The 15,005-nt window shown below is 41.5% G+C and overlaps 1 protein-coding gene across 6 annotated transcripts in view; it reads right to left on the bottom strand.

Annotated features, from left to right (window-relative positions):
- GABRA3 (gamma-aminobutyric acid type A receptor subunit alpha3) overlaps nt 1-15,005 on the bottom strand; it is a 521,426-nt gene that overhangs the window by 28,727 nt on the left and 477,694 nt on the right. For all 6 annotated transcript variants that reach the window (XM_060183138.1, XM_007530458.3, XM_016191453.2 and 3 more), the window contains one exon: nt 2,903-3,046. In XM_060183138.1, coding sequence (XP_060039121.1) covers nt 2,903-3,046 — 144 coding nt within the window. The remainder of the gene's footprint in view (nt 1-2,902; nt 3,047-15,005) is intronic.

Here is a 15,005-nt window from a genome sequence, read left to right as displayed (position 1 = left end):
TCTCTCCCTTATCACTCGTCATTGCTGTCAGGAAACACATAATGGACCTCTTTGGGGGCCCCCATAGGACCTTGCCCTCAATATGAACCAACATTGGTAGAGAATGTTCCATCCACCAAAGGGGGGGTTGGACAACTTACTCAATCTACCACCTGAAGAAGATGGGTCCTGAAATTGGTGCAACTTAGAATGTTCCTACTGATGACCACAGAGTGCAAGTTCGGAACTACAGGGATGTAGAGGTTACATAGGCTTCTATGCTGAATATGGACCCCAGATTAAATCGATGGGGGTTTAAAGTCAACAATATTTATACACTTTTCCCATATTTGGGAGCTACTCTCTTCCCTCATCCAGCTTTCTAGCCCTTTTTCCGGCCATGACATCATCTCCTCAGACAATAACATGAGTCCACCTACATATCAGAGGTCAGGCTCAGGCAAAAACTAATAAAGTCATGGGCCCTTTAGACTATACCTAAAACAGACCTACTATTTGCAAAGTGAAGACCTCAAATTTTCATCTGCAATATTCCAGCCTTTAGGTTCATGATTAATCAGCAATTTGTATGGCTTTATATGTTAACTCTTTTTCAGCCACCAAGTTCCAGATGCTACCATGATGCCAACCGGACTTCCCTGGGCAGATGACCCCATCAATGTGTCCTGGAGCTCCGCTTCCTCAGAGCCCTGCCCCACTAGGGAAAGAGAGAGACAGGCTGGGAGTATGGATCGACCTGTCAATGCCCATGTTCAGCAAGGAAGGAATTACAGAAGCCAAACCTTCTACCTTTTACACCCCATAATGGCCCTGGGCCCATACACCCACAGGGTTACAGAATAAGAGAGCTATCAGGGGAGGGGATGGGATATGGATCTCTGGTAGTGGAAACTGTACCCCTCTTATCCTGTGGTCTTGTCAGTGTTTCTATTTTATAAATAAATTATATATATATATATGTTTAGAATTAAAGAAAAAAAGAAATAGGCTGGGGTTTGGATCAACCTGCTAATGCCCAGCAGAGATGCAAATACAAAGGCCAGACTTTCTACCTTCTGTACCCTAGGCCCATGCTCCCACAGGGCTAAGGAATAGGAAAGTTCCAATGGAGGGGATGGGATATAGGATTCCGATGGTGGGAACTGTAACCTTCTTATCCTACCATCTTGTCAATCATTATGAAATCAATAAAAATAAAGGGGGGATTACATAAAAATATAGACAGATAGTTGTATAAATAATAGTTAACTCATATCTGTGACCTTAGGAATACTGCTGTAGCTTACAATTGAGGGACTGGGGATTTAGAACTTTGGTGGTGGGAACAGTACAGAATTATACACAATTATACATATACAGAATTGTGTTGGCCTGTAATTTTATAAATCGATACTAAATCACTAACAGAAAATTCTCTTACCCATTAAGATTAGGAATAATCTAATGATTTTCCCTTCACCACTAATTTTTTTACATTATTATTAGAAGCTCAAGCTAATACAGTATCATGACTTATAATGTAAGAAAGAAACTAGAAGGTTGGATTAGAATAAAACAAACAAACTCTTTGAAGGGACAGAAAAAAAATCACTATTAACTTTTTTTTTCTTTTCAAGTATGGATTTAGTAGTCTGGGAGGTGGTGTAATAGAGCGAACACTGAATCTGAGCGTGAGGTACCGCGTTCCTCCCTAATATCACATGTGTCAGAATGATGCTCTGGTATCCTCTGTTTCCTAAAAAGGAATGAATGAATGAATGAATGAATGAATGAATGAATGAATGAATGAATGAATGAATGAATGAAAATGTAAAAAGGAGCCATGCGGTAGTGCATCTGGTTGAGTGTACACACCACTTTGCACCAGGAACCAGGTCCCAGCCCCTGCTCTCCACTGGCAGAGGTGATGTAAGTCTACACGTGTCTTTCTCTCCCCCTTCCTATCTCCCTTTCACCTCTCAATTTCTTTTTTAAAAATTATCTATTTATTTATTTTCCCTTTTGTTGTCCTTGTTTTTTTTATTGTTGTTGTTTTTTATTTGCCGTCGTTATTAGATGGCACAGAGAGAAATGGAGAGAGGAGGGGAAGACAGAGAGGGGGAGAGAAAGACAGACACCTGCAGACCTGCTTCACCGCCTGTGAAGCGACTCCCCTGCAAGTGGGAGCCGGGGGTTTGAACCGGGATCTTTATGCCCGTCCTTGTACTTTGCACCACCTGTGCTTAACCCATTGCACTACCGCCCAACTCCCCACCTCTCAATTTTTATCTGTTCTATCTAATAAGAAAGAAAAAGAGAAAGAAAGAAAAAGGAAAAAGTGTCCACTGCGAGAGGTAGATTTGTAGTGCAGGCACTGTGCCCCAGAAACAACCCTGGTGGCAATTAAAAAATATGTATTATACATACATACACACACTCATCCCTTTTTAAAAAAAAAAATAAAAAGCATAAGGGAGTCAGGCGGTAGCGCAGCGTGTTAAGCATACATGGCGCAAAGCGCATGGACCGGCATAAGGATCCCGGTTCAAGCTCCCCAGCTCCTTACCTGCAGGGGAGTTGCTTCACAGGCGGTGAAGCAGTTCTGCAGGCGTCTCTCTGTCTCTCTTCCTCTCTACCTCTCCTTCTCTCTCAATTTCTCTGTCTCTATCCAATAACAAATAAAAAAATAAATAAATGAAAATAAAAATAAATAAAAAGCATAGACTGGGAACCAATCTGCCTGGCTTCAGATCTTGATTTTTTACTTTGCATAATTGTTTGACATGGGACAGTTTGCAACATTATGCCTCAGTTTCCTTAGTATAACATTAAAACTGCTTTGAGAATTACAGAAGCCATAAGCTCTTAGAACTTGTGATTAGTGAATGGCACCCATCAGAAAATGTTTAAGTATAATACATACCTGTGCTGGATCGGATGATTTCTGTTCCCACAACATGGCCCAGCAGGTCGTACTGATTCAGGCGAGAGCCATCCTGTGCCACTTCCACAGACTTGTTCTTCCCAAGAGTCCAGGAGTAAACCACTTCAGCTGTTGTATACGCATCTAAGACAGAAAAGGGCCGAGAAGGAGAGGTAGGAGGGAAAGGAAAGTGATTATCCTTAAAACCAAACCTGCATGAGGCTGAAATACAACTTCCATCCATGCATGATAAACACTTATGGGGTGACTTTTAGAGTTTCTACTCGGGACACAGAAATGAACCCAAAGTGGTCTCATCCTTCAATGGCTAAATCCTCTGGACTGCAAGCAAATCATGAAACCTTTTTCTTTTTCCCTCTTGGAATGTAAAGAGTAGTGATGGGTGTGGTTGCCAAATACTATGTCATTCAGATATTAACTAATCCAATTGCCAACAGCAGCTAGCATAGTATCTCAGATGAGTAAACAAGGCTAGTTGTAAGAAAAATGAATGACCTGAAATGCAAAAAAAAAAAAAAAAGTTATTTCTGAGGTGAGATATGGAAAACATAATCTTAGAAGATTTTAAATCTAAAAAGAAAACACTTCCAAATAAAAATAGCAATAACTAGGGACTACAATTTTCTTTTTTATATATATTTATTTAATTTATTTATTCCCTTTTGTTGCCCTTGATGTTTTATTGTTGTAGTTATTATTGTTGTTATCGTTGTTGGCTAGGACAGAGAGAAATGGAGAGAGGAGGGGACGACGGAGAGGAGGAGAGAAAGATTGACACCTGCAGACCTGCTTCACCACCTGTGAAGCGACTCCCCCGCAGGTGGGGAGCCGGGGTTCGAACCGGGATCCTTATGCCAGTCCTTGTGCTTTGCGCCACCTGCGCTTAACACGCTGCGCTACAGCCCAACTCCCCACAATTTTCTTTTACAACATACTTTTAATTCTGCTGGACCAAATATTAATGCTGAAGCTTGGATTTGAAATTCCAATGTCGAGTGCAGAGTACCAATGAGGCTAACAGGGTTTGAGCCAAGGTGACGTTGAGTAGGTGAGGAGTGAAGGCATTATGAGGGTATTTAGTTTTAGGCGATATCTTAAAAGGAAGAGACTCTTTTTTATTAGTGATTTAATAAGGATTGACAAGATTGTGGGATAAAATGGGTACAATTCTGTACAATTCCATATAATTCCCACCACCAGAGTTCGGAGATACTCTCTTCCTAAACTTGACTGATACTTTGCACAGTGGGTCCTAGATTTAGGGTAAACACCTGACCCTACCTCAGACACTGGGCTGATAAAGGGAAGTTGACTACCATAATGGTCAGGTTTCACCCAAGTTTGGAGCACTCAGATCTTAAGAGTCAGTGTGTGTGGAGGGTCTCTAATTCATGGTGGCAACCACTGGATCTACAATGTGTTGTGCTTACATCTTTCAGGACACAACAAACAATTTGTTGTGAGTTTTTGACTACACAATGACCCTACTCCCTGGAGAACACTGGCCACCAGTTAAACATTTCATATATCTGACATTACCACTGCTGCTGTGTACTCACCGTGATCTGATTATATTAAACTTCCTATGACTTCTTTTCTCTGTACCCAAAGTTAACCTCTTCTTGACTTGCTTGTGATGGGCAACACGCCGAGAAGTTCTTCATTCACATTAAAAATCCTCATTGGAATTATGAAAAAATATGCATGACTCTGTAGTATGTTTTATCTCTGTGAACTTACCAGCTGCAAGTGAAAAAGTAACCAGAACCTTACCTTCTCCACTAATAGCATGCATCCATGTGGTCTCAGCCAACATACCATCAAAGGTGCAACAGACTTGTCAATCATAATTAAATCGATAATAATAAGGTACTGCTGGTTCAATGTCAACTTTCTGCTACAATAGACATTTCCATAATATAGCATATATCAAATCTTTATATAAAGTCATCATTATTTTGTAAAGCTTATTATCATGCAAAAGAGAGAAATCTGAGTACTGCTCCTTCACATTCACTGTTGGGGATGGAACCAGGGCCTCAGGCAACTATTGGCCTCATAGCAAATATTCTGAAGCCAGGGATGGTTTGGTGCACAATATAAAAGAACACTGAAGGATTCAGAAGACCCAGTGGGGGTTTTATTTTTATATGGGAAACTGGGGAATGTTATGCATGTACAAACTATTGTACTTACTGTTGAATGTAAAACATTAATTCCTCTATAATAAAAAAAAAAATCACAAAAAAAAGAACACTGCCCAGTGGCGATACTTAGGTGTGTATGTGTTTAGACACAAAACCCGCTGCATTCTGTTTTTCAAGGTAAGATTTTCATTGTGCATCCTTTTAGACTACTTATATTTTTCTGTGTTTGTATACTGACATCTGATATTTTATGTTTTCAACAGCATACTCTGTTTGCACGGTAATGATGTAGGCATATGCATTTTTAGAAGGAAACACAAGCTCTCCCAACCTTTTTTGAAAACAGCTTTAGAAGTCTTTAATTTTTGATAGCCTGGACATAAGAACCGTCTCTTCCCTCTTAATTCAACAGAACCTTTGATCCTATGATATATAAAACAAGAGAGCTATAAGTGGGCTAATGAATAATAAGCGATCTTGGACTTGGCAGAAAGTGAAGGAGAATGTGAGATGGCAAGAATATGCCCACATACAAGGGCCAGACACTACTCAACACCTGCTGGCTGTGACCATATGAACATTTGAGCCCAGTGTGGCCAGATTTTCAGATTTCATAAAATACATACATTTGGAATGTTCTGTGACCTCTCCCAACGTTGACATCTTAAAATAATTCCAAAATGGTAAGCACTGCATGGCTCCGAGAAATCACATTTCAAACCCCCGATCTACCCTCTCTAGAAGAGAGCAGGTACTGTGGACGCCAGCGTCTTTTGTGAGTCCGTCTTGGGAACAAAACATCCTCTGTTGCCTTGGGAGTGGGGTGTGGTTTGGGGCTCCCAAGTGGAACTACAGATCTTTGACTGTGTTGTCACAAAGCAGTGCAATCCATTCCTCGGGACTCTTCATCTCCTCCCCTCCCAAAACTGACTGTAATCCAAGTGACAGTGTGGACAGTCACAGGGCTGTAAGTGAAAGGTGATTTCACCAGATCCTTGTCTACTCATACACCCCATGGTCTCCCACCTTCGAACTCCTCCTAAGTGGAGAATCACCTCAATGTGACTTCTCATCTCTGCTGTCCAGGTAGCTGTACTTCCCGTACATAGACACCAACTGAAAACTTGTTGACTGTCTGTTCACTAATGGCTGTCAGGTTCCTCCCAATCTACTGGGGGAAACAGCGTGGGCAATAGTTAGAGCTGACCTCTCAACAAAGGTACAGAAGTTACTGGAATATAAACGAGTGTTGAGGAAGACCAGCAGGTGCACAACTGCGTCTCTTTCACATGCAATGGTAGAGGTGAATTTATACCATGGGTGACACACAGAAGGTGTGGCCACCTTGTACAGGTCAAAGGATACCCCCAACAGTAGAACCCAGCTAAGGGAATTCAGCTAGTGCTGGACTCATAGGCTAGAGAAGCCGAGGTGATGTGACAGACCATCTTACTTCTCCACAGAGATGGTAAGGGGTTCAGTCCAGGGGCTGAAGGATAGGTGTATCTGAAGGGCCACAGGTCCAAAGTCTGCTTTAAGAAGGACCTACCTGTAGTATGGACAAGTATTAAGAAGAGTGAAGGGAAGGGCTCCCAGGCATATAGCATTAGGTGGCAGACTGTGGGTGAGTGGATGGGACACACAAGATTTCAGAGTGACAACATGATGACTGAAAGCTTTTCATAATGGGGAAGAGGGGGAGGGAGATCATTTGAGGAGGATTCTAAATGGCACTGAGATTGCAGCTTTTGGAAGTAGGTGGATAATGATGGAGTTCTTTCACCTACTGGTGAAGAGACCTGTTAGCTCTCCTTTCTGCTTCCCTGCCACTGAGTCCCACACCTGCCTCTCTGTCCCAGTCCTGATTTCCCTGTAGAAGCAGGGGTGAGTGTGGAAGTGTGGACACTGCAGGAAGGACATCTACTAGATAGTAAGAACAACTGTGCTCCCAAAGGGGTCCCACAACAGGTATTGGAATGGGGAATTTGCCCCTGTATACAGATCTTCAGACATTATATAGCTGGAGAGGGGCAGTGGTCATAAGACACTGATTTACTCCCCACCTGGATTGAGCTGCTGACAGTCTATTAGTAATGACAACAAGTAAGAGAATGAATATGATGCTCTCTGATAGAGAGAAGTGCTATGAAACAGTGAAATGTGTCTGGGAGGCAAAGACGGCAGCTCATTAGGGAAAGAAGTACGAGAGGACCTCTGTGAGGGACTAACTTTTAAGCTGGACCATGAAAAACAGGAACATCAGTGGTTGATGGGGAATATTTTAGGCTAAAACATAAAATAAGCAAAATCAAAATTGCAAGTACAAAGGGTTCTAAGTGGAAATGGACCTGCACTGTTCTAGGAACTGGCAGAAGGCCAATGTAAAGGGGCAAGGGAGGTTAAAAACGTTAAGTCACAACCAGAAAACAGGATTTACATCAAGGCCAGGAACACAAAGGAAGGTTTTAGAGAAAAACAATCAATTTGCAATGCACATGTTCCATAGATTCTAAGCTTTCTGATGAACCTAGAAACTACAGCCTGAGCTTGGCAACACACATGATAGCAAATGGAAACCGACACTGTCTAGTTTATAGGTACATCAAATATCTGTCACCACAGGACTGGAAATTATTCAGAGTGTTATAGTCACCAGTCACTGGCCTGTCAGGACACAGTTTCAGTTTCTTTCTTTACTTTATGTTTATTTCTAATGAGAGATATACAGTGGGGAAGGGAGAGATAGAGATCAGAGCATTGTTCTGCTCTGGCTTATATAGTGGTGCTGGGGGTTGAACCTGGGACTTCAGAGCCTCAGGCATAAAAGTCTTTTGCATAACCATTATGTTGTCTCCCCAGGCCCAGTTTCAGTTTCTAGAGCAGGGTACGTGTTTCTGTATGTGGTTATTTATTTATTTATTTATTTATTTATTTATGCATGCATGCATGCATGCCTGGAGGGTTACTGCTGCAGCTAGGTTCCTGAACTATGAGTCCACCTTTTTTCCCAATGTTGTATATATGTGGTTTTTAATCTTTCAGTCTATTTTAGTCGTATATCACACTAGTTGAATTTTGGCTGTTGAGCCAAGTATATTTCTGACATAAATCCCCTTGGAGTGCAATTATTTCTAAGTTTGCTTGATTTCGGTTTGCTAATATTTTGCTGAAGATTTTTTGAGGCTTATTCATAAGGAGTAATTGGCCATGGTTTCTTTTTTGGTGACCTTTGCTTCTGGTATCAGAGAAATACTGACCCAATTAAGAAATGTTACCTTCTATATTTTTCAGGACACTGTGAAGACTGGTATTAATTCTTCTTTGAATATCTGATAGACTCCAATGGTGAAGCCATCTGGGCTTGCATTTTTCCTGTGGGAAGTTATTTACTAATTGGATCTCTACTTAGTTTAGGTCCAATAAAATCAGAATTCTTATTCAGTGTCAGTCATTTGTATATTTCTTGGAACATTTCCATTTCATGCAGGCTGGAATTTGTTGCCATACATGCAGTCTTTCTGTATAACTCTGTAAGGTCAGTAATGATGTCCTCTCATGAGTTCTGTAATTTGATTCTCTTTTTCTCATCATGGACAGTCTAACAAAAGGTTGATCAGTTTTACTTTTTCAAATGACCAATTTCTAGGTTCTTTTGACTTTCATTTAATCTTCTTCTGTTCTCTAATTTCATGAAGAGGATTCCATTCTCATCTCAATTCTATTCTTTAATTCCACTACAGTGTTTATTCTTTCTTTCTTCAGCTTACTTTAGATTTAGTTTGCTCTCCTTTTTCTAGTCTCTTGAAGTACAGCATCAGGTTATGGATTTTGAATCTTTCCTCTTTCTAATGTAAGCTTTGGAGTTATAAAATTCCCCCTCTGAACACTGCTTAAACCCTCAGCATCCCGTAAATTTTGGTATGTGGGCCATAATTTTCGTTTATTTCAAACTGTTACCTAATTCTCTTTGTGATTTCTTCTTCTTCTTTTTTTTTTCTTCTCCTCCAGGGTTATTGCTGGGCTCGGTGCCTGCACCATGAATCCACCGCTCCTGGAGGCCATTTTTCCCCCTTTTTGTTGCCCTAGTTGTCGCAGCCTCGTTGTGGTTATTATTGCCATTGTTGACGTTGCTTTGTTGTTGGCTAGGACAGAGAGAAATGGAGAGAGGAGGGGAAGACAGAGAGAGAGGGGAGAGAAAGACAGACACCTGCAGACCTGCTTCACCGCCCGTGAAGCGACTCCCCTGCAGGTGGGGAGCCGGGGGCTCGAACCGGGATCCTTACGCCGGTCCCTGCGCTTTGCACGTGATTTCTTCTTTGACCCCCACTGCTTCTTCAGTAGTGTTCTCTTAAACATACTTGCAAATTTCCCAGATCCCCTTCTACTACTGATTTCTAATTTCTCTCAATTCATGTCAGATAACATATTTCATATATTTTCCAATACTTTTTGACTAATTCAATCTTATTTTCTGGTCTCCCCCCAAACATTTTCCATGTGCTTTTGAGATCATGTGCATTCTTATGTTGTTTTGCAGATGACAGTGTATGTTTGTTAGATCTAGTTGATTTGCAAGTGGTTTGAGTTCTTCCTCCTATGTTGATGCTCTGCCTAGTTGTTTTATTTATTTTTTATTTAAAGTGGAGTATTGGGGGTCGGGTGGTAGCACAGGGGATTAAGTGCATATGGCACTAAGCGGCAAGGACCGGTGTAGGGATCCCGGTTCAAGCCCTCGGCTCCCCACCTGCAGGGGGGTCGCTTCACAGGCAGTGAAGCAGGTCTGCAGGTGTCTATCTTTCTCTCACCCTGTTTCCCCTCCTCTCTCCATTTCTCTCTGTCTTATTCAACAAGGACAACATCAATAACAACAACAAAGGCAACAAAAATGGGAGGGAAATGGCCTCTAGGAGCAGTGGATTCGCAGTGCTGGCACCGAGCCCCAGCAATAACCCTGGAGGCAAAAAATAAAAATAACAGTAAAAATGAAAAAATAAAGTGGAGTATTGAAAGCTTCACTTATTAATATTGAACTGCTTCTGTTCTTTTCAATTCTGTGCTTTTTTTTTTTTTTTTACATCCCAGGGTTCTATAGTTAGATGCATCTGTCCTTATTATTGTTACAGCTGAAGGATTTACCCTTTGATCATTACACAATCATCAAGGCTTTGACAGAGGGAGGAGAGCTTGGGAACATGAGTGAGTGCTCTTAGAGTCTGCCTTCTTTTGTGTTTTGTTGGCACTTGGTCTTATGCATGATTCCACTGTGCCAATTTGTTTATTCTTTTTCATTCTGAGAGCAAGAGACAGAGACAGAGATAGGGAGAAATACCATGCCACCATCCATTGAGCTCTCTTCTACCGCCTACGTTGTATTGGGGATCAAACCTGGAATTCTCTGGCATTTTCTTGTCTCCTACCACCAATGGATTGTTGTAAGCCTTTCATTAGGTCCTTACGAATGTCTATTTGGGCTCTCTTTGTAATGCTCAGAAAATGTTCTTCTTGCTTTTGTGGAGGAGTGCTTCTGCAGAAGTCCTCACTCCACATTCCAAAGTTGTTTCCTCATTAAATTTTTGAAGATTAGTTTTAACTGTCCACTTAAGACTTTTAACAAGTAAATCACTCCATGATGCATTTCATTTGGCTCTCAGAACACCATATTCCTTTACTTTTCCTCCTATTTTACCTGACCCGTCCTTCATACGGGCTGAATTATTCTCTTCTCTGCAGCCTCTAAATGTTCCATGGTTCAGGAAACAGCCCTCAGTGTCAACACGCCATTATTTCCTTAGTGAATCCTCTGACACATGGCTCTAAAACCCATCCCAAAGATGGCACCAAGCCCTCCAGTGCACTATTTCTCCTGAACACCAGGCTCCGACCCCACACAGTCAGCATACCCAGAGGGGCACAGGTGGTCCATGTGAAGCTAAGCCTGTCTTGACTATGGAAATCCTTCCTGGCAATTATTGGCAGATTTATGTATTTTTTCTAAATAGCAAGTACAGTAAGAAAAATTAGTTGAGAAATCAGCACATTAGGGAAAGTATTACGATTCCCTTGGAAGATTTAAGGTTCAACAATAGACAATGAATTTTTAAGGACCTGAAGGCAAAATCAATGGCTCGGACCAATACGTTTCTAAACCCCTGGACATCTGAAACTGCACTCACATGTCTAGGGGACAGGAGCACCTGAGAGTTGATTTCACTTATTGTGAGTCTGAGTTTGAGGTCTATCTGCTGCCAATGGGGAATCGGTCCTATAAATTGGTTACCCTTAAGTCTAAATGAAGAGTACACAACATTACAGACCCTCAATTATTCTTTCAAGAAACAATTTGAGGAAGGGGCTGAGTGGTGGTGCACCTGGTAGAGCACACACAGTACAGTGCACAAGGGCCCAGAAAGGGAGAAAGGCACCTGGTCCCCACCTGTGGGGGCAGGGAGGGGGACACGACTTTATGAGTGGTGAGGCAGTGCCAAAAGTTTCTCTCTATCTATCTCTCCCTTCCCTCTTAATTCTGTCTCCTAAATAAAGTGTTAAAATAGTATATTAAAGTCTGCATTTACACAAAAAGAAACAAAAGAAAAGAAAAATAGTTTGAGGAGCCATGTGGTTGTGTACTTGGTTGAGCACACACATTACAGTGTACAAGGTCCTAGGTTCAAGCCCTGGTCCCCACCTGCAGGGGGGATATTTCAAGAGCAGGGAAAGAGTGCAGCTGGTGTCTCTCTCCCTTTCTTTTTCCACCTTTCCTATCAAAAAGGAAGTAAGTATCCTATGATCTTCGATATTTGTATTTTATAAATAAATTCTAAAAATTAATTTTTCTTAGAAAAAAAACAGAGACAGAACAGCCAGGGCTGGAGAAACGAGCTCACTATTGCGCATGCACCCTGGGTCAGAGCCCAGCACCGTGTGGGAAGTACTATGGCAACGCTGAAGCTTTGGTGCTTCTCCTGTCTGAGTGAAAAGAAAGTGATCTGAGGAGGTGAGACCATATGTGGAAGACCCTGGTACTAACAAGGCATTTTTTTTTTTAAGTCAAATAAACTCTTATTTTTTAAGTGGAGTACACTTCAGCTCTGGCTTATTTATGGTGGTGTGGTGGATTGAACTAGAGATCTTGGAGCTTCAGGCCTGAAAAGCTTTTTGCAGAACCATGATATTATCTCCCCAAGGCCAGCATATAGACTCTTTAAAAAAAAAAACTTATTTATGTAGGGTAGAGACACAGAAATTGATGAGAGAGACAGAGACAGAGAGAGAAAGAGAAAGGGAGATAGAGGAGACACCACTTGTGAATCTTTCCCCCATGCAGGTGAGGACTAGGGAATTGAACCCAATTTCTTGAGCACTGTAACTTGTGTACTCAGCCAGGTGTGCCACCACCTGCCCCCTCACCAAATAAACTCTTAAAGTAGAAGTGCTAACTTTTCATTCTGTGTAGTGCTATTTACTATACCAGAAAGATCAAAAGGTCATTGCTATTCAAGGACTATTCAATAAGGAATATTAGTGTTTAAGTACCTTCTACTTAGTACTGGTTTTTGTTAATTCTTCCAAACGCATCGATCTACTATTTAAAATGTTGGAAAGCCATAAAAACAACTAAAGAGCAGAAAAGTATTTCTGACTGATATTTGATTTATAAAAATGCTGGAGTTTCAAGTGTTATTCCAGAACTCCACACCTGCGTATGTAAGAAATTTTAAAATAATAGCAGTTCCAGATATAACGTTAAAGACTATTTTTTTAACTTCTTTATTGGGGAATTAGTGTTTTACACTGGACAGTAAATAGTTTGTACATGCATAACATTTGGTTTTCCATTTAACAATACAACCCCCATTAGGTCTTTTGTCATTCTTCTTGGACCTGTATTCTCCTCACCACCCACCCCAGAGTCTTTTACTTTGGTGCAATAGGCCAGTTCCAGTTCCAGTTCAGGTTCTACTTGTGTCTTCTCTTCCGATCTTGTTTTTCAACTTCTGCCTGAGAATGAGATCATCCCATATTCATGCTTCTGTTTCTGACTTATTTCACTTAACATGAATTTTTCAAGGTCCATCCTGAATTGGCTGAAAATGCTGAAGTCACCATTTTTTTTATAGCTGAATAGTATTCCATTGTGTTTATAGACCACAACTTGCTCAACCACTCCTCTGTTGTTGGACACCTGGGTTGCTTCCAGGTTTTGGCTATTACAAATTGTGCTGCTAAGAACATATGTGTACACAGATCTTTTTGGATGGGCGTGTTGGGTTCCTTAGGATATGTCCCCAGGAGAGGGATTGCAGGATCATAGGGTAGGTCCATTTCTAGCCTTCTGAGAGTTCTCCAGACTGTTCTCCACAGCGGTTGTTCCAATTGATATTCCCACCAGCAGTGTAGGAGGGTTCCTTTGACCCCACAACCTCTCCAGCATTTGCTGCTGTTACCTTTTCTGATGTATGACATTCCCACAGCAGTGAAGTGGTATCACTGTTGTCTTTATTTGCATTTCTCTGACAATCAAAGACTTGGAGCATCTTTTCATGTGTTTCTCAGCTTTTTGGATCTCTTCTGTGGTGAATATTCTGTCCCTGTCCTCTCCCCATTTTTGGATGGGGTTATTTGTTTTCTTGTGGTTGAGTTTGGCAAGCTCTTTCTATATTCTGGTTCTTAGCCTCTGTCTAATGTATGGCATGTAAGGGGTCTTTTCGTTTGGGTGGTGGTTTATCTTGCTGTGCAGCAGCTTTTAATTTGATGTAGTCCCATAGGTTTATGGTCGTCTTAGTCTTCTGTGTAATTGGATTCATTTCATTGAAGATAAAGACTACTTCTTTCTTAAATTTATTTATAAAATGGAAACACTGACAAGACCATAGGATAAAGGGGTACAATTCCCACCACCAGAACTCCATGTCCCCTCCCCTCCCCTGATAGCTTTCCTATTCTTTAACCCTGTGGGAGTATGGACCCAGGGTCATTATTGGATGCAGGAGGAGGAAGATCTGGCTTCTGTAATTGCTTCTCTGCTGAACATGGGCGTTGACAGGTCGATCCATACTCCCAGCCTGTAAAGACTAGTTCTATGGGTTGGTCTTATCTGTGAGTGAATATAACGCAAACAGAATCCCATATTTGAGCATCTGGCTTCTGACTGGCATGACCTATGACCTCCTCCATGTTGTGTGCATAATAAACTGAACTGTGACTGCTGACAGGACTCACTGTGGACATGTCTAGTGACCACTGTTGTGTTTTTTAAAATTTTTACTTATTTTTCAAACAAATCTTTATTTTTCCTTTTCTTCCTATTATTTGATAGAGACAGAGAAACAGAGAGGGTTGTGTGAGAGAGGAAGAGAGGGAGAGGGAGGGAGGGAGTGAGGAAGTGGGGGGGTGGAAGAGATAGGCCTGTAAGACTGATCTGCAGGTGTGGACCAGGATTCTGAACCCTGATCCTGGCATTTGGTAATGTGTGCACTCTACCAGGCGCGACAGTTCACTCTGTCTACTGATTTTTAATATTTTTTTCCTGAAAATAAAAACATAGGGGGGAAATAAATAAATACATAAATAAATAAAAAGCAAACCCAGAAGCAAGCAAACTGTTTGTAAGACTTATGAGAAATCTGGTGGTTATCTTTGGGAGGTGGGAGGGTAGGGACACAGAACCTTGGTGGGGGGGTGTGGTGTGGAAGTACACCCTGTGATCCTACCATCTTGTAACACACCATTAATCACAAGTAAAAATCAGGTGTAAAAAGAGGCTGAGAGAGTGTAAGAGGCCACGGCACTGAAATCTGTTTTAGTGTGGTGGGGGCCAGGCTTGAACCCAGTTGTTCAGGGCAGAACAGTGCATTATCCAAGGGAGCTTTTCTCCTGTCCTTGATTTTGACTCTATTCTGATGAACCTTGGGGTAGTTTGATGGATACTATAAACA

The sequence above is a fragment of the Erinaceus europaeus genome, chromosome X, assembly GCF_950295315.1.
Source record: "Erinaceus europaeus chromosome X, mEriEur2.1, whole genome shotgun sequence".
Classification (NCBI taxonomy): domain Eukaryota; kingdom Metazoa; phylum Chordata; class Mammalia; order Eulipotyphla; family Erinaceidae; genus Erinaceus; species Erinaceus europaeus.
Note: the sequence above shows the minus strand (reverse complement) of the source record. Positions and strands in the feature narration are given on the sequence as shown.